General features: G+C 43.5%; 1 protein-coding gene across 1 annotated transcript in view; it reads right to left on the bottom strand.

Annotated features, from left to right (window-relative positions):
• LOC130835728 (ATP-binding cassette sub-family C member 4-like) overlaps positions 1-21734 on the bottom strand; it is a 145867-nt gene extending 124133 nt beyond the window's left edge. The window contains exons 1-4 of the mRNA XM_057707519.1: positions 21661-21734; positions 17229-17339; positions 16562-16682; positions 4912-5136 (exon numbers count right to left, since the gene is read on the bottom strand). Of these exons, the coding sequence (XP_057563502.1) occupies positions 4912-5136; positions 16562-16682; positions 17229-17339; positions 21661-21734 (531 nt within the window). The remainder of the gene's footprint in view (positions 1-4911; positions 5137-16561; positions 16683-17228; positions 17340-21660) is intronic.
• Between the last annotated feature and the right edge of the window lie 5379 nt (positions 21735-27113).

Genomic DNA, 27113 nt, shown 5'->3' with positions numbered 1-27113 from the left:
ATGTTCTTATTTCTATTTTGTTAATTGTTTTGGATTTATTTTTGTAGCTCTTTTTTCTTCCCTTCCTCTTTTGTTCTCTTCTCTTGTGATTTGATCACTAATTTTAGCATTGTGTTTGGATTTCTTTTTCTTTTTTGTGTGTATATCTATTACAGATTTTCAGTTTGCGGTTATCATGAGGTTTTGATATAGCAGTCTATATTTTGAGTTGCTGGCCTTTTAATTTCAAATGCATTTTCAATATCCTGCATTTGTACTCTCCTCTTCTCATGATTGCTGGTTTTGATATCATATTTGCATGTGGGTGATTTCCTAACTTTACTGTATATGTTCACCTTTACTGGTGAGCTTTTCCATTCATAATTTTCTTGTTTATAGCTGTGCCCTTTTCTTTGCTACCTAGAGAAGTTCTTTTAACATTTGTTACAAAGCTGGTCTGGTGGTGCTGAATTCTCCTAGCTTTTGCTTTTTCTACTGAATCTGAATGAGAGCCTGGCTGGGTAGAGTATTCTTGGTTGTAGAGTCTTCCCTTTCATCACTTTAAATATATTGTGCCACTCCCTTCTGGCATGCAGTTTCTGCTGAGAAATCAGCTGATAACCTTATGGGAGTTCCCTTGTATGTTATTTGTTGCTTTTCTCTTGTTGATTTTAATATTTTTTCTTTGTCTTTCTTTTTTTTCAATTTGATTACTATATGTCTTGGTGTGTTCCTCTTTGTGTTTATCCTGCCTGGGAATCTCTGTGCTTCCTGGACTTGGGTGCCTGTTTCTTTTCCCATGTTAGGGAAGTTCTCAGCTATTATCTCTTCAAATATTTTCTCAGGTCCTTTCTCTGTCTCTTCTCCTCCTGGGATCCCTATAATGCAAATTTTGGTGCATTTAATGTTGTCCCAGAGGTCTGTTAGGCTGTCTTCATTTTTTTATTATTCTTTTTCTTTCTTCTGTTTCATGGCAGTGATTTCCACCATTCTGTCTTCCAGCTCACTTATCTGCTCTTCTGCCTCAGTTAATCTGTTATTGATTCCTTCTAGCAGATTTTTTTTAAATTTCAGATATTTTATTGTTAATCTCTGTTTTTTCTTTCGTTCTTCTAGGTCTTTGTTAAATATTTCTTGCATCTTCTTGATCTGTTACTCCATTCGTTTTTTTAAGATCTTGGATCACATTTGCTATCATTACTCTGAATTCTTTTTCAGGTAAATTGCCTATCTCCACTTCACTTAGATGTTCTTCTGGGGTTCTACCTTGTTTCTTATCTGAGACATATTCCTCTGCCATCTCATTTTGTCTAACTTTCTGTGATTGTGGTTTCCATTCTGCAGGCTGCAGAGATGTAGACCTTCTTGCTTCTGCCATCTGCCCCTGGTGGATGAAGCTGTCTAAGAGGCTTGTTCAGGCTTCCTGGTGGGAGGGACTAGTTTCTGCCCACTAGTGTGTAGAGCTGAGTCTTGTCCCTTTTTTGGTCAGGGCCATGTCAGGAGGTGTGTTTAGCAGGCAACTTTGTAGTCAGGAAGACTTTAAGCTGCCTGTCTGCTAATTGTGGGGCTGTGTTCCCACCCTGTTGGTTGTTTGGCCTGAGGTGTTTCAGCACTGGAGCCTACAGGCTGTTGGGTGGGACAAGGTCTTGGTAAGAAAATGTCAGCCTCCAGGAGGGCCCATGTCAATGAGTACTGCCCAGAATTACTGCTGTCTTTGTTTCCATGGTGAGCCACACCTGCATCCTGCCTCCACAGGAGACCCTCTAATACTACCAGGTAAGTCTGGCTCAAGCTTTTCTGAGGTCACTCCTTTTTTCCCTGGGTCTTAGTGCATACAAGGCATTGTATGCACCCTCCAAGAGTGGAGTTTCTGTTTCCCCCAGTCCTGTGGAATTCCTGTGATCAAACCCCACTGGCCTTCAAAGCCAGATTCTCTGGGAGCTCCTCCTCCCATTGCCAGACACTCAGGCTAGGGAGCCTGACATGGGGATTAGGACTTTCACTCCTGTGGGAGAACTTCTTTTGTATAATTATTGTCCAGTTTGTGGGTCACCCACCCAGCAGGTATGAGATTTGATTTATCATGGCTGTGCCCTTCCTACAGTCTCATTGTGGCTTCTTCTTTGTCTTTGGATGTAGGATATCTTTGTGATGGATTCCAGCATTTTTTTTGTCAATGGTTGTTCAGCAGTTAGTTGTGATTTTGGTGTTTTCATAAGAAAAGGTCATAGTTATCCTATTTTGTCTGTGTGGTGAGAACACTTAAGATCTACTCTCTCAGAAAATTTCAAATATATAATACAGTCAAATGAGGACTTTTTTAGCACACAGTCTAAGATAAAGACAAATCAGGTTTATAAAGAGCCCTTTAGCTCTTGACACTGATGTATCTGTAAGAATTCCTTTGTAAAGATACTTGAAATCCTTACTCCTTTCACGTGAGTTAAGACCAGGCTAAACTAGCATTTAGAATAATTTCATGGGATTTCTCAATAAAATATCACTGAACATCAAGTCAGGTCTTATTAAAAGTGCTATAATACATACTAAAGATAAAAGGAATTATTGTATTAAAAATAGCTTGAGTGTACGGCAACAAATTCACTCCAGAATTAATAGAACAACAGAGGGACTTCCCTGGTGGTGCTGTGGTTAAAAATCTGCCTGGAACACTCTTTGACATACATCAAAGCAACATCCTTTTTGACCCACCTCCTAGAATCATGGAAATAAAATCAAGAATAAACGAATGGGACCTCATGAAACTTAAAAGCTTTTGCACAGCAAAAGAAACCATAAACAAGACTAAAAGGCAACCCTCAGAATGGGAAAAAATAATTGCCTATGAAACAACGGACAAAGGATTAACCTCCAAAATATACAAGCAGCTCATGCAGCTTCATACCAAAAAAGCAAATAACCCAATCCACAAATGGGCAGAAGACCTAAATAGACATTTCTCCAAAGAAGACATATAGATGGCCAACAAACACATGAAAAGATGCTCCACATCACTCATCATCAGAGAAATGCAAGTCAAAGCCACAATGAGGTATCACCTCACACCAATCAGAATGGCCATCATCACAAAGTCTGGAAACAACAAATGTTGGAGAGGGTGTGGAGAAAAGGGAACTCTCCTGCACTGTTGGTGGGACTGTAAGTTGGTACAGCCACTATGGAAAACAATTTGGAGGTTCCTTAAAAAACTACAAATAGAACTACCATATGATCCAGTCATCCCACTCCTGGGCATATACCCAAAGAAAACCATAATCCCAAAAGAAACTTGTACCATCATGTTTATTGCAGCACTCTTTACAATAGCCAGGACATGGAAGCAACCTAAATGCCCATCAACAAATGAATGGATACAGAAGATGTGGCATATATATACAATGGAATATTACTCAGCTATAAAAAGGGATGAGATGGAGCTATATGTAATGAGGTGGATAGAACTACAATCTGTCATACAGAGTGAAGTAAGTCAGAAAGAGAAAGACAAATATTGTATGCTAACTCACATATACGGAATATAAAAATGGTACTGATGAACTCAGTGACAAGAACAGGGAAGCAGATACAGAGAATGGACTGGAGAACTCGAGGTATGGGGGGAGGCGGGGGGTGAAGGGGAAACTGAGAAGAAGCGGGAGAGTAGTACAGACATATATATACTACCACCTGTAAAATAGTCAGTGGGAAGTTGTTGTATAACAAAGGGAGTCCAACTCGAGGATGGAAGATGCCTTAGAGGACTGGGGCAGGGAGGGTGGGGGGGAATCGAGGGGGGGGCGTCAAGGAAGGGAGGGAATATGGGGATATGTGTAAAAAAAACAATTGATTGAACCTGGTGTACCCCCAAAAAAAATAAAATAAAATAATAATAAAAAAAAAAAAAAAAAAAAAAAAAGAAAACTGAAAAAAAAAAAAAAAAAAAATAAAATAAAAAAATAAAAATCTGCCTGCCAATGCAGAGGACATGGGTTCAATCCGTGGTCCAGGAAGATCCCACATGCCATGAAGCAACAAAGCCCATGTGGCACAATTACTGATCCTGTGCTCTAGAGCCCATAAGCCACAACTATTGAGCCTGCATGCCACAACTACTGAAGCCCACACACCTAGAGCCCATGCTCTGCAACAAGAGAAGCCACCACAATGAGAAGCCTGCACACCACAATGAGTAGCTCCTGCTCACCACAACTGCAGAAAGCCTGAGTGTAGCAACGAAGACCCAACACAGCCAATAAATAAATAATTTATAAAAAAAATAAAACAATGTAAAGTTTCAAGTTTTATCTCAAATACCCTATAATTTTCTTTAATGCCATTAAAAACAATCATATCTCTAGAATATAGTGAGCAATTCTGTATTTGGCATGGATTTCATTTACATATTTCTTTAGTTAACACAATTATATTGACTATAATTAGATGGGTCTTTTAAAATTATATTCATTCCCTTTATCAAATACATCTTGTGCTTCTAGATTTAATTTTATAAATCCAATCACTGAAGTTCACTTGTAAATGAAACTTTGATGTAAATGAAGGTTTTAATGAATAACAACAAGAAATTTCCATAAATACCACTATTAGACAGGTATGAAAACATTGAAAATCAATGTGATACTTTTGACACATTTTTTAATTAGACTTTATGATAAAATTAGTGGATATTATGCAACTGCCTGTGGATGAGTTATCAAAGACAGCCCTGACCTGATTGCAAGAGAAAACTTTTCATTATTTATTGGTAACGTTTGCTTAAACAACAACAGCAAAATTGGCTTGATGCAAACAGCAAGCATCTCTTGTAAAGTGTAAATGATCCCAGTTATAAAATTTTTAATTTACAGAGAACTTTCCCAAAATGCTTCTGATGCTTCAGGGGAGATAAATACTTTGGTACCGAGTGACACTTACCTTGTGGTAAATCATATGGCACATGGCTACTCTTAGCCTCATCCCCACATACTGAATGTGATAGAAGTAAAAGTGGTGTAGAATGGCCCAAATGAGCACACAGGCACTCAGCACTGCGGTGTAGCTGCAGGCTTTGTACAAAGCAGTAGAATCGGTGGGATCATAGTTTTCAAAATAATTAATAATTTTCCCCAAAAATACGGGCTGAACCACTCTTGTGCCTTCCTAAAAGGAAAGGAAAAAAGCCTTAATTAGAAATGCCAGTTTTTCTTCACAAAAGCTTTACTTTTATTATTAGCATGTTAAAAAGGCATTTTGACAAAATGCTACGTTCATGGCTAAGCTAAAAAAAAACAAAAAAACAAAAAACACAGATCCACTATCTTCTATAAGAGTCAATAGTTTTAACCTTAAGGCAAAATTTTACATTCAAAGACAGTAAAGCCTTAGTACATTGTGCTTAGCACATTGTGGATGCTCAATAAATATTATAATCAGTGTTTTAGAACACTTTTGGCCTAAGATGAATAAGTTAATGGTAGTACAAGATGGGTAAGAAATTTGCTTCCATATGAACAAGTCCTGCTGGCAGCCTGCCCCTGTCCCCCGTACTCTCAACGTCTTAGCCCAACAGAAAGTCAAGATGGCTCATGTACGGGAGACATGCTCTTGCCATCACCCTCTGCTTTAAGAGCCTTTATGAACTGAGACACTGGTACAACCAAGTCCACTCTTTTCCACCCCAAACTCTACATGTTGGTAGATCAAGAGAACAGAGTTCACCTTCTGTTGGAACATCACTAAGAAATCAGGCTTGGGAGGTTCCCAGGCTATTAGCCCCAGGAGGCACTGCCTCAATATATCTCTATCCACTAGCAGCTGGGATATTTCTTGGAGTCAAATATTAAACATGGCAGAAGCCAAACTTAAAAATGATGTTATCTCTGGTTTGCCATCGCTATACACTGCAGGTGCTGGTTTGGAAGAAATGTTACCAATCATCTATCCCTCAAGGAAAAAGTTAAAATCCTAAACCAGTGACTTGGGTGTGAAATGAAGATTACCTGCTGAGTAAGATTTAGAGAAAGCAATTTCCTTTCCCAAAACTAAAAGCAAACAAACAGCAACACTTGCCCACCCTGCCAAATGGCCACTCCACCCCACAACCTACTTCCTCCCTCTAGTCACCCCTTAATGCACCCTTATCCCCCATCAAGGAAAACCACTCAACACAAATCCAAGTCACCAAAAGTAAACACCTCCAACCTTGGCATCCTTTCCTCCACAGATTTCTCAAAAGAAAAAAATGCCAAAAGTTTGGAAATCTTTCAGAAATTGGACTTTGAAACAAGATTTTCCTTTTCCTTTTAGGCAATCCCTCCTTATCAACACAGACACGGTAAGCAACTGACAGGTTTGCTTTTGATAGTCCTCTGTCTGTCCAAAATTGAAGAATGCACACCCAATAGGAAGGGAAGAAGAATCCAAAACTCCAAACACGAAACAAAACTAAAATGCATTTTCTGCTCAACCAACTATTGCCTGATCAGGATATTTACAGAAAGCTGTCCCCATCCCTCAAATGGATGTGACATCAAACCCCAACACTCCTGTCTTGCTCTACACACACACACACACATACACACACACACACACACACATTCACAGGCTGCACCAATTGCCTCATCTTCCTCGAGTTAACAGCAGTTTTCATCTACTATAGAGAAATAAGGGAATGCTGCTTAGTTGAAGAATTATGAGTAAGATGATCATATCAGAGCAAGATGACCAGTTCTCAAGAACACAAAGGCTCACTGTTATATTTTCAGCATGCCCAATCATTCACCTCTAGAAGCATGAAAAGCTACAGATGTTTAGTTTACTGAGACAGAAATCTGGAGGCTCACACAGAGAAGCAAGAATATCAAACTGTACACATGGGAAGTCCCTGTGCAGGTATGGCCAAGGGAAGCCCAGTCCTGTAGCCTACAGACCTGGGGCTCTCCACCAGAAGCCCAGCAGTAACACCTAGCATCCCAAACTTTCCTGAAACTTATGAATGTCTCTGGGAATCACTGTTGCCTGTTACTCAGCTCTCTAGTTGAGCCCAACATTGGTGAAATTATAAGAAAAAGTAAGAGTAATTGTCATCCATCAAAGAGAATACCAATAGATGCAACAAATTCAGGGGAAAAAAAAAAAGCAGGCACTACTGCCTAGGCATCTGGATTTTTCTGCTGAGAGACAGTATTTAATAAGTCAGTTGAGCAAACGGTCTCATGAAGGTGTAACACCAGTTCATGGCCCAGATTTTCCACTCATCTCTCCATCTCTTTTTTTCTCTTAATAATGATTATTCTTTATTTGGAATTAAAATCTTCAAAAAGATTATAAAGGTTTTTGAACACGAACAGTTGCATTGATTTGACATAATTTGGGGGGAGAGTCATTTGTTATTCTTAAGCACTCCTTTGCCTCCAACAAGGAGTAGTCATGGCAATTCAGCAGAGTGGTGAAAAGCATAAAGCACAAGGAATTTCCATTCTAGCGTAAGTTCTGACTCTTGAAATTTAAAAAATGGATTTTATATTCCATATGAAAAATAACAATAAGTAAAGAACAATTTTCAAGTAATTTCTCTCAACAAAACAGAAAACAAAGTAGTCAATAACAAAAATTATGAAAAGAAAACCTCAAAGTATATATAGAGAATAAGAATACACATACTAAATATGATTCTTCAAAGCTTCCAGAACACATAGGGCAGAAGTGATCGTGGCCCTCAAAGGTGGACTGAGTACATTCATCCCCTCCACAGCCAAGGGAAGGTTAGAGATGAAGAGTCATTTAACAGGACAGCTGGCAGCAGCATCTGTAACCTGTGAACATCTCCATTTCTGGCATTTGGTAGCAACTGGCTGAAGCAAACCAGGCAAAGTGTTTTCCAGCTGCTAGAAGATTAACACCTGTATATCCTCAATACTCTGTTCCAAGTATTAACTCCAAATGGGACAGTGGTGTGAATCCAAAGGGAAGGCCCAATTTCTGGTGACTCTTTTCTTGGAGAGTCTCCCAGAGAGAGGAGGGGTGGCTGTGGCTCACCCTGGGGACAGAGACACGGCGGCAGCCATTTCCCGGAGCTACCCCTTACCATGTGTACACTGGTGTTGGAGGGCGCCACTGTGGAATTCTCTCATCTGTCCATTCTTGATCCTAACCTTCAACTAGTAAGAAATAAAACAACTGAGAAAATACTCATCATCAAACATGAAACTAACCAAATTAAAACTTCCTGGATAAGCAGGAATAAGGTCAAAAATTGCCCCCATAAACCCTTCAACACTGACATCAACCTATGACCCCGTGATTATTCTTTCCACAAACCAGCTGAGAATATAGTTCTTATTCCTTCACAAGAATTCTTCACAACTGTGAAACCATATGGGATTTTTTTAAAAAGTCCAATATAATACCAAAACGCCCATCATTCAAGGTTCTCTGAGAGTCTCAGAGTCTCTGAGGCAGACATTTCTTGGTGGAGTCCTTGGTATTCAGCCTCCTGAAAGCACCTAACACTTGGGTCCCACCTCTTGCTTCTCAGGGCAACTTCTTACATGGTCAGATGCTGGAACTTCCACAGTGGGTACAGTTCTTTCTCCCTGTTTCACCATGTACTTGAAACTTTTCTTACCCAACTTCCCCATCTCTCATTCATGAGAAAAAAAAGAGAAAACACAGGAAATCAAAACATGCTATCAGACAAGGAAAAAATGCTTGATTGAAACATATAAGCAGAAAAGAGTGAATTTGTGGGGAAATGAAAAGGCAATTAATTATTAGAACTGGTTAGAAAGGTGACAAAGGCAGAATTGAGAAAGAACCAGAGATGAGGAAAAGCAGTGAATCTGGGGAAATCACAACCATCAGGATTCTAGATGTGCCTTCAGTCCTCTTTTGCACAGTGGTCTTCATCCTGACTGCACTACATGTTAGCATTATCTGGGAAATTAAAAATTTCCCCACCCTTCCTATAAATACTAGAGCTCAGGGTAACCGAGGAGTTTATACTGACAAAGTTTCTCTTTATGGAAATATTTCAGCTAATAAATGAAGAAGGTAAGAATTAGAATTAAAGCATCACCATTTTGCAACCCTTACTGAATTAATGGATCTTGAGCAATGATCATGAATAGTTCCTAACATCACACACACAGAAAAGATGTTATGTATCTCTTAAGGGAGGGATACACCCCTACAACCCTACCTCCTACAAAGATGAAAGGGGTGAAGAAAAATTGAATGAATCAGATCAAGCTTCTAGACCTAACCACCAACCTAAAGTGCCAGAGCAACATGTTGCATAACAAAGAGAGAGAAGCAATCAGCCAAATCCAGGCTGTGGGAATCTCTACAGGAAAACAACTTGGTTTCTTCCATTTAAAAAAATTAATCAAATAAATAGCTAAGAGGGAAAGAGGAGGAGGCATGTGGTGGGGAATAGAAAAGCAACCCATACAACTTTAATCAACCAAATGTACCTTATTTGATACTGTTTCAAACAACAAGGGTGAAAAAGACAACTGTGAGCCCTGGCTAGATATTGATATTAAAGTTAATGTTTATAAACTGAAGGATAAAAACCACATGATCATCTCAATAGATGCAGGAAAAGCTTTTGACAAAATTCAACACTGACTTATGATTAAAAACTCTCCAGAAGGTGCACATAGAGAGAACCTACCTCAACATAATAAAGGCCATGTACGACAAACCCACAGCAATGGTGAAAAACCAAAAGCATTCCCTCTAAGATTAGGAACAAGATAAGGATGTCCACTCTTACCACTACTATTTAACATAGTTTTGGAAGTCCTTGCCACAGCAATCAGAGAAGAAAAAGAAATAAAATCCAAATTGGAAAAGAAGAAGTAAAACTGTCACTGTTTGCAGATGACATGATACTGTACATAGAAAATCCTAAAGATGCCACCAGAAAACTAATTGAACTAATCAATGAATTTGGCTTGCAGGATTCAAAATTAATACACAGAAATCTCTTGATGAAAGATCAGAAAGAGAAATTAAGGAAACGATCCCATTCACCATTGCAGCAAACAGAATAAAATACCTAGAAATAATCCTAACTAAGGAGGTAAAAGACCTGTACTCAGAAAATTATAGGACACTGATGAAAGAAATCAAAGACGACATAAATAGATGGAGAGATATACCATGTTCTTGGATTGGAAGAATCTACATTGTGAACATGACTATACTACCCAAAGCAATCTACAGATTCAATGCAATCCCTATCAAATTACCAATGGCATTTTTCACAGAACTAGAACAAAAAATCCTAAAATTTGTATGGAGACACAAAAGACCCCAGATAGACAAAGCAATCTTGAGGGGGATAAAACAGAGCTGAAAGAATCGCCTCCCTGACTTCAGACTATACTACAAATCTACAGTAATCAAGACAATATGGTACTGGCACAAAAACAGAAATATAGATCAATGGAACAGGATAGAAAGCCCAGAGATAAACTATGGTCAACTAATCTATGACAAAGGAGGCAAGGAGATACAATGGAGAAAAGACAGTCTCTTCAATAAGTGGTGCTGGGAAAACTGGACAGCTACATGTAAAAGAATGAAATTAGAACACTCCCTAACACCACTCACAAAAATAAACTCAAAATGGATTAAAGACTTAAATATAAGGCCAGACACTATAAAACTCCTAGAGGAAAACACAGGAAGAACACTCTTGGACATAGATCACAGCAAGATCTTTTTTGACCCATTTCCTAGAGTAATGGAAATAAAAACAAAAATAAATAAGTGGGACCTAAAGAAACTTCAAAGCTTCTGTACAACAAAAGAAACTATAAGCAAGATGAAAAGACAAACCTCAGAATGGGAGAAAATAATTGCAAACGAATCAACAAAGGATTAATCTCCAAAATATATAAACAGTTCATGCAGCTCAATATCAAAAAAACAAGCAACCCAATCAAAGAATGCGCAGAAGACATAAATAGGCATTTCTCCAAAGAAGACATACGGATGGCCAAGAGGCACATGAAAAGCTGCTCTACATCACTAATTATTAGAGAAATTCAAATCAAAACTACAATGAGGTATCACCTCACACCAGTTAGAATGGGCATCATCAGAAAATCTACAAACAGCAAATGCTGGAGAGGGTGTGGAGAAAAAGGAATGCTCTTGCACTGTTGGTGGGAATGTAAATTGATACAGCCACTATGGAGAACATATGCAGGTTCCTTGAAAAACTAAAAATAGAGTTACCATATGACCCAGCAATCCCACTCCTGAGCATATACCCAGAGAACATCATAATGCAAAAAGACACATGCACTCCAATGCTCATTGCAGCACTATTTACAATAGCCAGGACATGGAAGCAACCTAAATGTCCATCAACAGATGATTGGATTAAGAAGATGTGCTACATATATACAATGGAATATTACTCAGCTGTAAAAAGGAATGAAATTGGGACATTTGTAGAGACATGGATGGACCTAGAGACTGTCATATGGAGTGAAGTGAGTCAGAAAGAGAAAAACAAATATCGTATATTAACACATATATGTGGAATGTAGAAAAATGGTATAGATCAACCGGTTTGCAAGGCAGAAATAGAGACACAGATGTAGAGAACAAACACATGGACATCAAATGGGGAAAATGGGGGTGGGGGTGGGGTGGGGTGGGGTTGTGTTGATATGAACTGGGAGATTGGGATTGCCATGTATTCATTACTAATAAGAAAAAAAATATCAAATTGCACACTTTGAATATATGCAGTTTATTGTATGTCAATTGTATCGCGATATAAATTCTAAAAAATAAGTAAGTAAATAAATAAAGTTAATGTTTATGCATAACAGTAGAATTAGGATTATTTAGGGGGATGATTCTACACTTTTTAAAGATACACACTAAAATATTTATAGAAAAAAATGATATGATGTCTAGGAACTATTTCACAATTATATTCAGAAGTGAAAGTAAGTTCCGGTTCAGATGAATCAAGACTGCTCATGAGTTGGCAATTACTGAAGCTGGCTTAGGTTACATAGGGGCTCATTTCCCTGTACCCTTCCTAGTTCTTAGGTGACACTCCCTGTAATAAATGACAGAATAACAAGAGAAAATCAAACAGAAGTTTATTAGCATGTATATTTTTGGAACACATGGGAAATACCCTGAAAAATATGAGTAACTCCCTGAGATGGCCCAAGCCACCACCTTCAATACCATCTCCAGCTAAAGACAAAAGAAAGTGGGGGATACTTATGACAGTTTAATAGGAAAAGCAGCTTAAACTAGGGTAAGGTTGGGTTTGTTATGCAGATTTAAGTCTTCCTGAAGACTTCTCCATTGACAGGATTCTTCTGTGATTTAAAGCCATCCTTCTCTTTCTGGTAAAGAGAGGGAGGCAGCCTTAAAAATGGAGATTTCCTTTATCAATGTAAATGTCCCTCACAGAAGTGTAACTTCTACTCTGTCTTCAGAGCTTTTCTGGCATCTATTTCTCAAAAAAATGATCAGCTCAAAATAATCTTTGTGACAAAGAGGCATATTCTGGGCTGAAACATTCTGCTACCCTTCAATCCTGTTCTATTTTTGTATTTTTGGAATGTTCTTAAAAACTACAGAAGAAAATCTACAGGAAGCAGTTGACAGAGAAGCACAGAGCTGTGGTCAGAAAAAAAACACCTACTTTTGGCTCTAACCCTTCAGTGGAGGCTGTGGCAGGAGAGGAAGCATCAGGACAGAATGCAGAGAACACTGGCCTAGGAATTAGGACATTTTGCTTCAGAAACCAGGTCAGCCACCTGCAAGTCACATGACCCTAAGCCCATCATATGCTCTCCTGCACCTCCAGGTCCTTATCTGTGGAAACATCTGCCTTGTTTACCTCGGAGGAATCCTGGGACAACTAAATGATCTACAACGTCTGAAAGTGCTCCGAAACCAACATAAAAACAAGTATTTTTGATCACTTTTACTATCAGAAGTCCTGGGAAGAGACTTATTCTATGCTGAATGGCAGAGGCTGTTTTCACAAAGGGCTCGGAAAACTCATTGCTGCTTACAGGCCATCATGGCAGAACAAGAATTCTTGAAAAAAGTGATGTGTAAAAATCAAGTTTTCTTGACAGTAATTAAAAGCTTCACTTCTAAGCAGATTGCTAAAAATTTTAACTATTATGAATGTAATCTTTTAGAAATGAATCACCTACTTCCCTGCTTCTTAAAGAAAATGGATTGGGGATGGGGAAACAAGTGAAATAGATGAGGGAGATTAAGAGGTATAAACTTCCAGTTATAAAATAAATGTCACAGGGATGTAATGTACAACATGGGGAATATACTCAATAATACTGGAATAACTTTGTATGGTAACAGATGGTAACTAGACTTATATGGTGATCATTTTTATAATGTATAAAAATATTGAATCACTATGTTGTACACCTGAAATTAACATAACATAGTGAGTCAATCATACAATTTTTAAAAACTCTTTTAATATTACAATAAAAACTTACATATGCTTAAAAAAAAGAAAAGAAAATGGATTGAAATGCATCGCCATCATTTATGCCTCAGGGTCATCACTGTGGATATTACTGACATCTAATGGCTAATGCTATGCGCTCAAGAACCAGCAGGGTGCACACAGCAGGTCTGCTCTGCAGGCCCCCGTCCAATTTGCTCAGTGCTCCCTCCTCCTCTCCCTTGCTGTGTGGTCCTCAGTGGTTGCCCTTGTCCCACAATATCTTTGCCACCAGCAGCCACTCCACAGCCTCCTGAGTTGAGCAGAAGTGAGGGACACATGGAAGAAAGAGTTGCGAAACAAAAGCAAAGGCCAGGGAACCAGTCCTGAATCAAGACCCAAGGCCCATTGTGGAACTCAGAGGATTCTGTTTACTTCCTGCCCATCAGCTGAGTTCCAAAATGAAGATTTACACAGACATGTGGTTCCCACAGCCTCCACCTGGACCAGAGGCGATCAGCAAAAGTGGCGTCAGACAAAGGCCATATGACTGGGCAAAGCAGGACCATTTCTAAGGTTCCCTGGAAATAGGACATAACCTCCCAGCTATTCCTCCCCTCACAGGGGAAGGGACTGTATGAACCCACACTGGCTCTCTGAGGTCACCCCACTTACACACCAGCACATTTCTTGGACAGAAGGCCCTGGTGACTTGAGAGGCGGCCTCTGTGTCTCTGGCCCAGGTAGAGGCTTCAGACTCCTCCTCCCCACTCGGAGAGCCCTGGACAGGCAGAGACCTGCGGTCTCCATGGAGGTGCACACAGGGGCCAAAGGTGCTGGGAACTTGCTGGCTGTTCTGTTCTAATTAGGGATGGCCTGCAAGACCTCCGAGTTCAACATCAACCTGAGCATCATACTCATTCCTAATTCTCACAGGACAGAGGTTTTCATACTTCGAAATCTTAACCCCAAAAGCCTGGCATGGCCCTGGACTGATGTATTTCCGCTGGTGCCAGTAGTGCCAGGGGGGGCACTTTCTGCACTGTGGGTGGTCATAGCACACTGCTTGGGAATCATGGGTGATCCATGAGGCATTCTGTACACCAGAGGAATTAAAAGAGGATTGGAGGCCACAGAGGAAATGTGTTTTGTTTTAGAGAATCTTGGACTGAGTACAGATGTTCCACTATCTCAAATACAAAGACCAGCCAGCAGCATACATACAAGGTCACAAAATGGGAATTTGCTTCATAAAACCAAATATTTAACTAACTAATAGTTAAGAAAAACCAGCAGCTCAGTTCAAACCAAACCACACTTTGAGAACCGTCTGCCTTCAGCTTCTTCAGCATCTGGTACCAAAGAGAAACTAGAGAACCAGGGACAGCAGAGAAAGGCCTGCTTCAGGATATGATTCAACACTAAACCCAGAGGCCACTCATCCAACCAGGCACCTGGCATGAGCCACAGGCACACACGGAGGCCCCAGGGTTTCCCGACAAGCAGAATTCATGAGCGCTCTGCTCAGTGAGGTCAGGAAATCCTGCACACACACGCCACACCAGCTTGCTGCCTGTGTATTTCAAATGAAGACTTATTGTGACTGTGTAGAAACACCATCATTGGGCCAGCTGTACACAGGTCAAAGAAGGGCTGGGACAGCCTAAGGTGTTCCTGCACCCTCTCCCACCCCTGAGTAAATCCCACGGGTTTGCATCTCCCCCCTGCCCTTCACAAGGCCAAAGCAGTTTCTATGTGGTCAGAGCTCTCTCAAAGGTGTCACTGTGCTCCATATACCTGTCCCCACCCTCTGGCCAACCCACCTTTGTCATCAATGAGAACTCAGTCTCCCAGGACCATCTAGTCAGTCATGGGCTGACAGATTCTCTGGTTTCTTCAGTGGTGTGGAGCAGACTTCACCTACCCAGCTGCCCACTGCCCGCAGTGCCCTTCCGTACAACAGAGCCTCTTAAACAAGAGCCACACCTCCCACCTGCAAACCACCTGGCCCATCCATCTCATCCCCAACAAAACATATTTATGACAACTCACCACCTTCTCCACCTAAAACAACCCTTTCACAGAAACTGCATCTTCTATCCCTCCTGCTCTCACACACTCACAGGCCGCCCACGTCCCAAAGGCAGCACTAAGGTGCCCCGGAAAGCACGAGCCACCCAGGTGGGTTTGCAGCAGACCTCCAGCAGCCGCAGCCAGAACAGGGAGGCTGACGGGCCCTGTGCCCCCAGGGGGAACTGTCTCACTGGGGGATTTTAACCCAGGCCCTTCAGGGCCATGGACTCCTGACTTCATGGCTCTCTGCCTTTGGTTTTCCCCTACACATTCCCTCATATACTCTCTGCAAATGCTAGGCTACCAACACTCCCCCTTCCCCTACCAGCAATCCACCCCCACAGCCAGGGACAAAAACCAGCATGGGTGGTGCACTAATGCTCCACAATTCATGGTGCAGCTGGAGCTCCTCTCCATGGGGGGCTTTGGCTCTCAGTGGCCAGCCCACTGGGAAGGGGGCAGCCTGGGGAAGGGTGTGCTCTTGGGAGCTCTGGGCAAATCCAGCCCAGAAGCAGGGTCCCGGTTCTGTTCCCCTGTAAGGGGGAAGGCAACAATACCTTCTTAGGAAAGAATTTATCAGATGTGACCTGGTCAAGTTAACAATTATTTGCTGAATGCCTGTAATTAAAGTATCTTATGTTGTTCTCAGCCCTGGTCCAAATTTACTTCCTCCAAACCACAGGGCACATATTCCTTGAGGTTGTAGGATCTTCTTTTGGTCAAGGATCATTCTTAGCATTTATATCATTAACTGATCACCAACATGTCCTAACATGGTATGAAATGTCTTTTATTTCAGTACCATCCTTCCATGACACTATGTTTTAATTGGTTAAAAGAAAAATAATAATCCCCCAGAGGTCCAGACCTTTAAGTATCTGCCCATTCTAAAGATAAACACAATCGCTGAGCAACACCATGTTTCCTAGACAAGATTTATCCTCAGACCTTAAACCACTGGCCTCTCTCCCACCGTCCCGTTCATCTCAGTACTGATTCGCATACACTGAAAAGCAATGCACTGTGTGTAAAAGCTTTTACCTCAAGAAATGTAAAAATTCCCAAAACTAAATAGGATTTCCAGTAACACTTCATGATTGCTTTCGTTAAAGAAGGCTCCTGTGCATCTTTCTCAGCTCTCAAGACTTCCTGATCCCAGTACCTGCGATGAGAAACAAAGCACAGTAATGAACAGCCCTGCCACAGGCAAAACAGGGGAGGTGAGAGAGGGGAGGATAAGCCTTTACCACAGGGCGCTGTGTGGCTGCCCTGTAAGTGCTGGCTAATTGCTTGCAGGGGTCCTGAAAGATGAGCCCTGAAGACCCTGAAGCACCAGAAAAACAGGCCTTGAGGGAAAAATCCCAGTCTCAGGAAACAAGTTCCTGCCAAGCTCTGCTGGAGTCACAGCACCATGAGCAGCCCAAGAGGGCAGACAGCCTCTTCCAGGGACACCACCTCCAGGGACAGAGCTCGGCGTCCAGGGCCTGGGCTGCTGGCTCCCTCCACGTCCACAAACGCACAGGGAACACGGGGCCCCCAGCCTCCAAAGGGGGCTAAGCCCGGGCTCAGCCTGAGGGGGGTGAGCGTGCAGTGTCAGGGGAAGGAGGCTCCAGAAGAGCCCGGAGGAGGCGAAACCCACTCCAAACCGTGAGCCACACGGAGACGTTCTCACTCCTCCTTCCCCTCCTCCTCTCTGCCTGCTGCTCACCCTTGCAGCTCTTCCCCAAGATGCCTGGAGCCATCTTCCGGAAGCACTGAGTACATGTCATCTTGTTTTAATTTCCGTTTGTAACCAGTTGTAAACAAGGGGTTTAGCCACCTGTTAAAAATAAAAAGGAGAGTGACATATATCCAAATTACACATCGCTGTCTAATTAGAATCCTACATTCATGGGTTTTGTAAAAAAAAGAAAAGTCTACATTTTAAATATATAAAGATTGGGGGGGGGATTAGATATGTGCTTACACAGACACACAAACAAACATACCTATCGAGGTATAGGAAAGTCACTCTGGCTTATACATGATATAATTAAACTAAAACAGCTTGTTTGTGGTCTATTGAAGATACATTGTACATCTGCTTTAATTATTAAGGGAAAGTCCATTTAGAAATCAAAATAAAGTAACTGTGGTTCAGGCACACAGAATAGAGCTGAATGGCCACTATGGGTAAGGCTGCAGACAGGTTCCTGTATTACTGAGGACTTTAATTTTCTGAACTGTATCAGACTCAGGGACACCTCCAGTCATTCTCAAAGCAGATGCAACCTTGTGGTCTCAAGATCTCCTTAGATTAGCTGTTAACACAAAGGAATTCTTACTGGGAATCACCTTACAGATACAACACCCTTGAGTCAAACAGGCTCTGGACCCTGACCTCCTCACAGCCCTGTCAGACTCCCCTCAGCCAGGACGCTCACGCGAGCCTCTTTCTGACCCCAACCTTCTGAAGACGTCCCAGAGATAAGTAACACCTTCCCAACTAAAAGGCATGGGGTGATTTTTCTCATGGTCCTCCCTGTTATCGCTCCCTGGAAGAGTAATTTCTTTTCAAGTGTAACACAAGACATTCAAAACGGCTGGGATTTTATTGACTGTTGGGTCTGCCACCCTCGGCCTCAGTCAGGGAATAAATAGAGTCCCCCCTATACTTTCAGGGGACTCCACTCACAGCTGACAGCACCACCAAACAGCAGTTTAATTCCTCCACGCCCATGCGTCTGCCCAGGGACATCAGGTTGCCCCCACTGCCACCCCACCTCAGCAAAGGTGCATGTCTCAGTCATATCCCTGTTTTCTGGGGGACAAAGCAACCTTTCCGATAGGAGCTCCCCACACACAGGCAAGGCCGAATACACAGTCCCCATGCCTAAGGGCTCTGGGAACAGGATCTCACCAGACCCAGAGGGGCCTGGCCTAAGGAGCCAGCACCCTGGATGGAAGGGCACCACCATCAGCCTAAACACAACTCAAGAAAACCCGAAGACGGTGTGTGCCCCGAGGGGTATTGGTTCCTTGGGGCCCCTGTGGCAAGGGCCACCCCCGGTTGGGCCATAAACTGCCTCCGAGAAAACTATACCAGTGAACACTGGGCAACAGGTGGTGCCCACCCGACCCAGGTTACATCCAGGTTTTAATGACACTCACCCCACCTCCCAACCACAGGGGGCCATTCTTCTAGTCAGGAGGGGAGCTGGACCGGTACCAGCAGGAGTGGTCGCCCTTGTAGCATCCTTGGGGAGTCCAGCACGGGGAACAATTTATAACACCGTAACTACAACAGAAGTCACTCGGACTGTGGCCTGGAGAACTAGAGAACCCGGCTCCAACTTTAGAATCATACAATCTTCACTGCACCCTCTGGCCCACATGACCCTCCACCACTGCACAGCTCTCACTTACCTGCTGGCTGATCAAGGGGGAGTTTGTGCCCCTGCAAACATTTTCTGTTGTTTCTATACTAACATGAGTGGTCAAATAGAAGACAGTGCAACCTGACTGTTAGAGAAGGCTGCCTGGCTACATTGTACCCAGAACAAGAAGGGCCTCACTGAACAAATTTGGGACGGTATCAAAAGGGAGATCCCCAGCTTCCTTGGGCTTCTGGATTCTTAGGACCCCTTACAGTTACTCCCCTTCTCGTGCTCTGTGGTCGCTGTATCCTCAACTGCCTCATTAGTTTCATCTCTTGGAGACCTGAGGCAATCAAACTGCACATGGTCCTTACCCAGGGGTATCAGCAACTGGGACTCCAGACAGGTGACAGACTTACTCTAGTTGAATCAGAAAAATTCTGCTCCTCTCACCCAACATATGACAACGCCCATGCTCAGCAGGAAGTGGTTTCAGAAGAGCGACCTTTGCCCCTTCAGTAAAAAGGAAAGGGAGGAATTGCTACCAGGCTGTTGCCCCAGAATGACACCCCTGCCCCTCCCTCGAATAGAAACCACTGGCTCTTATCTGAGTCTCAGGCTCCACCATAAAAGCAGGAAGCTGCAGAGAGAGAAATAAGACCTGGTTAGAACCAGCCAGGCCCAAGATGGCGGGAGACCTAACCGCCAGTAGACCTTGAACCTCATTATGCGCTCCCTGTGATATATTAGCAGCTAAATACACCCCCACCAGTGCCAGGACAGCTGACAATGGCCATGGCAACAACCTGAAGAGCCTATACAGGGCCTGAAAAGGAGGGCTGCCTCAGTTTCAGGCCCAAACCACACCCCTGTTCTCAGATAAGTCATGAATATTCCTCCCTCTCTTGACTCGATTCCCTCCCTTTTACCTCAACCCTCCTATATGCACAGTGTCTCAGCCCAAACTGGGTTGAGAAGATGATTTGCAAACAAAGTTCCTTCTTCTCCATTCTTTGGCCATTGAACAAAGCTTGTGCTCTTCCAGTCTCACCATCAGTTTAGTTATTGGCTGTGGGAATCCGAGTGGAAAAACAACCTTCCCAGCCAAGATAAGGGGTCTTAGCCTGGGCTAGGACCCTGGCACGAGTCCAGGAGACCAATTTGGTGAGCAGTACAGCAGTTACCTACACAAGGAACACAGGCTCAGGAGCCAGACTGCCTGGTTTGGATCCTGCTCCACCACTTACTAGCTGTGTGATGGTAGGCAACTCACTCAGCCTCTCTGCTTCAGTGCCTTCAGGTGTAAAATAAGAGGTAATAGCTCCTTCCCCTCCAGCAGGAAAACAGGAAATTGGTGCCTACCAAAACTGATGAGAAGTCCTCACCTTCCCATTTCCATCCACGTACATTTTGAAAATCCACAAAAAGCAGGCGCTTAGACAGTTCCTTGCCCTGCCTTCAGTTAAGGAGATGTTTGCTTACTTTGTTATTATTTACGGTAACCACACCCATATTCCTTCTTCTAGGCCCCTCTATCCTCAAAGGCCATCAAATGGCCAAGAAATGTAGCTACACACACTGAATACACCACAATCAAAACAAGCATAGGAACTCCATCCCCTGGGGATCCCCTGGGCTGTCCCATAAAAGAAGGAAATATCAGAATTTGTGGGAAAGACGAATGAGTTAGGGTCCAGAAACAAAAGATCTACTAACCACCCAAGAGTGATTAAAGCCCAAAGGTTCAGGCCCACCTTGTTAGTAGTCCCAGCTACTAGATGGAAAACTTTAGTTAAGAGCTTCACCTCTGAGCCATATTTCATCTGTGTGTTCCCTCCCAGCTTAGGGACACTTGTGGTTTCAGAACCATGGGACTCCTGGGCAAGACCACCTGCATCAAGACCAAGTGCCGCTGCTCTAAAGGCTAGAGATCTAGATAAGACCCCACAGACTTCAGGGACCCCCATCCCCAGAGTGTTCCTCAAAGGTGGAAGTGAAAATATTCATAACGAAAGAGGCTGGTCAAATGCATCATCCAGTCATGGTGGTGTGTCCCAGGCAAAAGCAAAATGTGTTCAAGAACAGTGTCCCCGCTCATTAAATAAAAAATAATAATGTTTTTTACCCACATGAAATTTGCCACAACTAGGTACCAGGGCATACAGTGAGAGCCACCCAGGAACACAAGGAGGGAGGGAAAGAAAGACATGGTCATAGACACAGGGGCAGAAGGAGCCAGGTGAAGTTGGAACGCAGACGTCACATAAGGAATATAGGAAAATGTGGGGACATTATCGAAAGAACGGCCCGAGGCACTAATTAGATAAAGGAAGCTGTTCATAAGCTCTTTGCTTAGGGATGGGAGGGGGGAGCTTTAGCTCAGAACTACGAATCCTGAGCTGCTGGGGGAAGCCGGCTAAGGGTGGAGTGTGGGGGTCCAGTCCATTCTCAGGAGGCTGGGCGGTGATTCCCCCTGGGCAGCCTCCCTGTCTCCTGCTCCCCCTGCTCGTGCCTCTCTCTGGCTCTGGAGGCTGGCGGGGAGGCGAGCAGCAAGGCAGTGAGACCCAGTACCCCCGCCTCTAGGTCCCCGCGCCCCGCTCCCCAGCCCTGCTCCCGCCTGCCCGGTGTGCAGGGGCGCAGAGGGGAACACGCGGCCACCGTCGGGAGGCTCAACCCGCATCGGAAAGCGCTCCCTCGCCCGACCGTGTGGTCCCTGAAGGGCGCCGGCAGCGTCAAGCACGGGTCTATAGCACCAGCGAGTTGCAGGTCGGGCAGGGCGCTCACCAGAGGAACAGGCGCGAGCAGAGGTTCGCGTCCTGCATCGGACTGCGCTTCAACTCCCGGTACCCCGGCTGCATCTTGCCCGCAGGGGCAGGGCGGGGGCGCGGGCTGGAGTCGCGCTGCTCTGGCGGCCGCGCCGCTGCCGCTGTTCCTGGAGGCGCCGGCTGGGATACTGGAGACCACTCCCCTCGCCGGTCCGCTGGGCGGGAGCCCAAGAACCACCTGCTTCTGGGAGCGGAGCGCCGGCGGCACGCTGATCCCCGCCTCCCAGGACTGCGCAGCCTCCCTGGGTCACCCGTGGGGCATCCACTATGCGCCGCCGCCACAGGCTCGGGAGAAGGACGCCGCGCGCCACGTTTGGGGCGGCAGGACCAGCAGGCAGCCGGGCAGACAATTCCAGGAGCCACACTCAGCTGCGAGGCGAGACCACCAGCTCTTTGATGGAGGCGGGTAGGTTTGACTGTGCTGTAGGACCAACTGCAGCTGGTTGCGAAATCTGCTGAAGTTCCTACTGTGAGCCGAAGCACCCACCCAGAAGGTGGAGAGGGAAGGCACAGGCTCTGCCCACCTCTGCTGTTTTGAAGCTCCCCATGAGCCGCAAGGAAGACCTGGAGAAAGCTGGCAGAGACATTAACATACCGCCCTCTGGGAACCCTGCGGTCATCAGGACCAAACAAGGGTGCTATGGGAGGTTCCCCAACTGTAACCAAGCAGGACCCTGTGGGGCCGTTCTGGGACAGACCCCAACCCCCACCTCATGTCCTCTTCCTGCCTCTTGTTTGTAGAAAAGCTTTAATCTCCCAGGCCTCCCCTGAGTCACAAAAGGCTGGTTCAAGAATTAAGGATTGAAAGAATGTGAACCTGTAGTAACCAAAATAATTGAACAAAAGATCATCCATACAGCAGTCACAGAATCTTTAGTTCCTCCCTGAAGGCTATAGATAACAGTATCTGATGAACATTGCTGAGTTGTTCTGCAGGTGCTAAAAAGCTCACCAGGTGGAAGAAGTTAACTGCAGGATGACCAGGATCAGCTGGAACCCAACAATTGATAATGAGGACCCCTGTTACATCACCCTGTTCTTCCACATGGACCAGTCAAAGAATAGTGCATGAACTAATCAGGTACCCTGGACTTTCATCCTCACCTTGCCTTTAAAAAACCTCCCCTGAAATCCATTGCATGAGCCTCTTGTACTCCTTACTTGGCCCTTGTAATAAAGCTTTCAATGCTCAGAGCTCCAACATTTCACTTTGTTTGGCCTCACTGTGCATCAGGCACAAGAACTCGGGTTGGACAACACAACCAGCAGCCAAACATCTGATCTCAGACAACAGGGTTTAGTACAGATTATGTGTGTAGAACTGTGAGACTTAAAGTAAGGTAACAGAAAATTAGAAAAGCTCAAATGCTGTCATTGGGGATCTCTGCAACATGTGAGATGTCTTTTGGCATCTCACATGTTGCATGGGATGGGGTGGGGGGGACCTCTGTGAGCTTTTTGCTGTCCTGTTAGATTAGGAAAGGGGAATACTGGAAGAGAGACACTGCCTTATGATTTCTTTCATCGTGTGCTCAAGGCCTAGACAAATGACAGTGGCATATGTTACAGAACACGTATGCACATTTCCGGGGACCTTACCTTACTTTTAACGCTAACAATGCCCTATTCAAGAAGGTATTTTCATCCCTATCGTACAGGTGAGAAAGATGAGGCTCAAGGACAGCACTTTCTTGCTAACACACTTTTTGTTGGCTTCCTTCCCTTCTCGGTCTCACTTCTCCACTTCCTACAAGCATTTTCCTGGGATCACTTCCAAAACAAACCAATTCCACTCAAATCTTTGTCTCAGGGTCTGCTACTGGGAAACCCAAACTACGACACCTATCAGGATCATCCTTCCAATTACTGAAAAATATATTCACTCCTTTGAACCCATTAAAGTCCTAACTAATACTATAAACCCTAGGTTGTCCAACACAGAAGCACTATCCACATGATGATTTTGAGGACTTGAAATGGGTCTGGGCCAAACTGAGATACTATAACTGTAAAACACACAACAGATTTCAAAGACAGCATAAAACATTTTTTTGTCTCATTAATGATTTTTACTTTCATAACACACACTGATGTAGTATTTTGGACACATTGGTTTAAAAATGTCTTACTAATATTACTTTCACTTGTTCCTTTTAACTTTTTAACATGGCTACTACAAATTTAAAATTACAGGTATGATTCATGTTGTATTTCTATGGACAGCACTGCTGTAGCCCATGGACAGGCTCTAGCACCACAAATTTCTCTCCCACTGAAGTAAGGAAATCAGGGGGCTTCCCTGGTGGCACAGTGGTAAGAATCTGCCTGCCAATGAAGGGGACATAGGTTCGAGCCCTGGTCTGGGAAGATCCTACATGCCGTGGAGCAACTAAGCCCATGTGTCACAACTACTGAGCCTGCGTTCTAGAGCCCGAGAGCCACAACTACTGAGCCCACGCTCTGCAACTACTGAAGCCTGCACACCTATAGCCTGTACTCCACAAGAGAAGCCACCACTGTGAGAAGTCAGTGCACCACAACAAAGAGTAGCCCCCTCTCACCACAACTAGAGAAAGCCTGTGTGCAACAACGAAGACCCAATGTAGCCATAAATAAATTTATTAAAAAAAGAAAGCAAGTCAATAATATTCATGTTACTATACAAATAACCTTGAAGTGACCTAATTCATGAAAAGAAGTCATCCTCAGATTTCAGAACTTTGTTATTAGTAATGAATTACTTGTGTCACTTCCCACTGGACCTCAGTCATATTTGCATTATGATGCTTTCATAGAGAACCCTGGTATAAAAAATTAAGCAAAATTGCTTAACTTGGGTCAAGATCTTCCATTTGATCTTCCTTTAAGATGTTATAATAATACTGGGAATTTGAATTATTTTGTTTTCAGTCTTTGGAAAACCAATCCATTATTGAGAAGAGTTGTCCAGAAACTGCTGAGTTGATAAAAGATGTCTTCAGAAAAGAATACACCTAAAAAGATGAAATCCCTGCTTTCATTAGGCTCACAATCTAGAAAAAAAATAGGTAAAAAGAAAATTACTACAAAATAATACAAATAATAATATAGATGTGCAAATATGTTCATTCTCACCTATTAAATTAGCAACACTTTAAAAACCAGAATGCCCCATGCTAATGAAAGCAAAGTATGATAGGCACTGTAATATACTACTGGTAAAATATAAATCAGAATAGCCTTTTCAGAAAATAATTTGACAATATTTATTAAGAGCCTTAAAAATGTTCATCTCTTTGACTCAATAGGATTTCCACTTATAAGATGATAAGGCAAAAAGTCATTTACAGACAACTTTTTATGTACAAATTTATGTATATAACAAATATGTTTATCAGAGCAGTACTTATAATATTATAATAGAATTTAGAAAAGTCCTAACTTCCAAGTTTAGCAATAGAAAAATGATTAAATAAATCATGAATCATTTTTAAATGTGCTTCTTTGTGGGAAGACATTCGGGAACCTTTCTGAAACCTTGAAAATGTTAAAGTATGTGGGCCGAGCGATGGGATTCAGAATGTCCTGCTTGAGCAGCGGAGGGGCCAACAGGGGTGATGCATAGAGCCTTCCTTATATCACCCTGTTTGGCCCTGGAGGATGACTGGTTAGCCAGAGACGGGTAAGATTCCTCAAGGGAGGAACAACCTAAGACAGGCACAGTCGCAGAGGGGCCAACAGGGGTGGGGCACAGACCCCCAATATCTGAGAGAGGTCTCCTGCCCCCAGGGCTGTTTTGCTCTCCAGGCCCAGCTCAAATCCACACCTGCTCAACTCGGACCCAGGAAGCAAACAAAGATCATTGCCTCAGTCATGTGAGGCCTTTGATTGTTTATGGGTGTAACCTGAGAATGTTAGCCCACGAACTCAATAAAAGCAGCCTGGGATGAGTCAGCAGGGCTCTTGATCCGCGAGGTCTTGAGCCCACCCCCCCCCCCCCCCCCCCACTTTTCTCTTCAGTCTGTGTCTGTGTCTTCTTCAAGCTTGCGGCACCCGTCACTCACCTCGAGTTGCCGAGCTGGTGTCTTCTTGAACACTTCTTGAACACCTACCATACATCAGACACCCTTCAAAACGCTGGGCATCAATGACAAACAAGGCATGTAAGGTTTATCTTCTCACGGTGTTTACATTCATGTAGTGGGAGATAGACAGTAAACAAGTAAATGAATGAACAAGATAATATCAGGTTTGATGAGGAATATGAGGAAAATAAATACGAAATGAAAGAGAGTGGTTGGAGGTGGCCTGTAAGCCCTGATTTAAACTGGGTAGTCAGGAAGGCTGCTCAGAGGAGAAATTTGAGCTGAAACATGAAAACCAAGAAGGAGCCAGCCTTGTGCAAATCAGGGAGAAAAAAAACAAAACAAAAACAAAAAAACAACAACAGAAAAAAAAAACGAAAAAAATCCATGGTATTGATAAGATAACTTGGGTGAGTGTAGGTGTGTGTTTGTTTGTTTGTTTTACACAGAAGACCTCCTGTTGCATCTGTAAGAGTAGGGAGGACACTAGGCAAATTGCCACCCCTGAGACTAACAGATTTTCCTCCAGGTGAATGGAGGAAATCAAGGCTTCCTGGAGCAGAGACTCAGAGTGAAACCACCAGGGGGACCTGTGTCTGGGGAGGAAATCCAGAACTAAAACTGACAAATTGCTGGAGGCTCAGTGTGAACAACCTGAGAGTTAAAAACTCCAGGGGGACCCAGTCATGGGAGGACTCACAACACTGTGAGATTTACCTCCAGGACCTCCACCAGGATCCTACAGAAAATACCAGAGAAAAGTCCCCTCAGGCCTCCTGCTGGGGGAGGGGAAAGTAGCCAATTTTGGAATAGACCAGAGTACTCAGTCTTCTTAACAGGGCCTGACCTCAGGGGAGACTAGTTAACCAGAGTCTAACTTGCTGGGGTATTAACTGAGCCTAACTAACCGGGGGGATAGAAATGCCCAACTCCAGCTGTCTCTAGCCATTCTGTCCCACATACGGGAAGGGTGGGGGGAGAAAAAAATGAGAAGCACTTGTGAAGTTCACAGTCCAGAGGCAGAGGCTCACTGAGGGATAGAGACCCAGTCATGGGAACTGCCTGCCCTCACACCTCACCACCTTATTACTAAGGCCTTGTGACAGCAGTTCCTTTAACCCAGGACACCATGTCTGCATATCAAGAAAAAGTTACATGGCACACCAAAAGCAAAAAATAAAAAAAATTCTTTTTTTGAAGACACAGAACCAGATGTGGTAGGAATGTTGGAATTATCAGATCAGGAATTTAAAAGCAACTATGATTAATATACCAAGGGCTCTAATGGATAAAGTAGACAGCATGCAGAAACAGATGGGTGATGTAAGCAGAGAGATGGAGATTCTAA

The sequence above is a fragment of the Hippopotamus amphibius genome, chromosome 14, assembly GCF_030028045.1.
Source record: "Hippopotamus amphibius kiboko isolate mHipAmp2 chromosome 14, mHipAmp2.hap2, whole genome shotgun sequence".
NCBI lineage: Eukaryota > Metazoa > Chordata > Mammalia > Artiodactyla > Hippopotamidae > Hippopotamus > Hippopotamus amphibius.
Note: the sequence above shows the minus strand (reverse complement) of the source record. Positions and strands in the feature narration are given on the sequence as shown.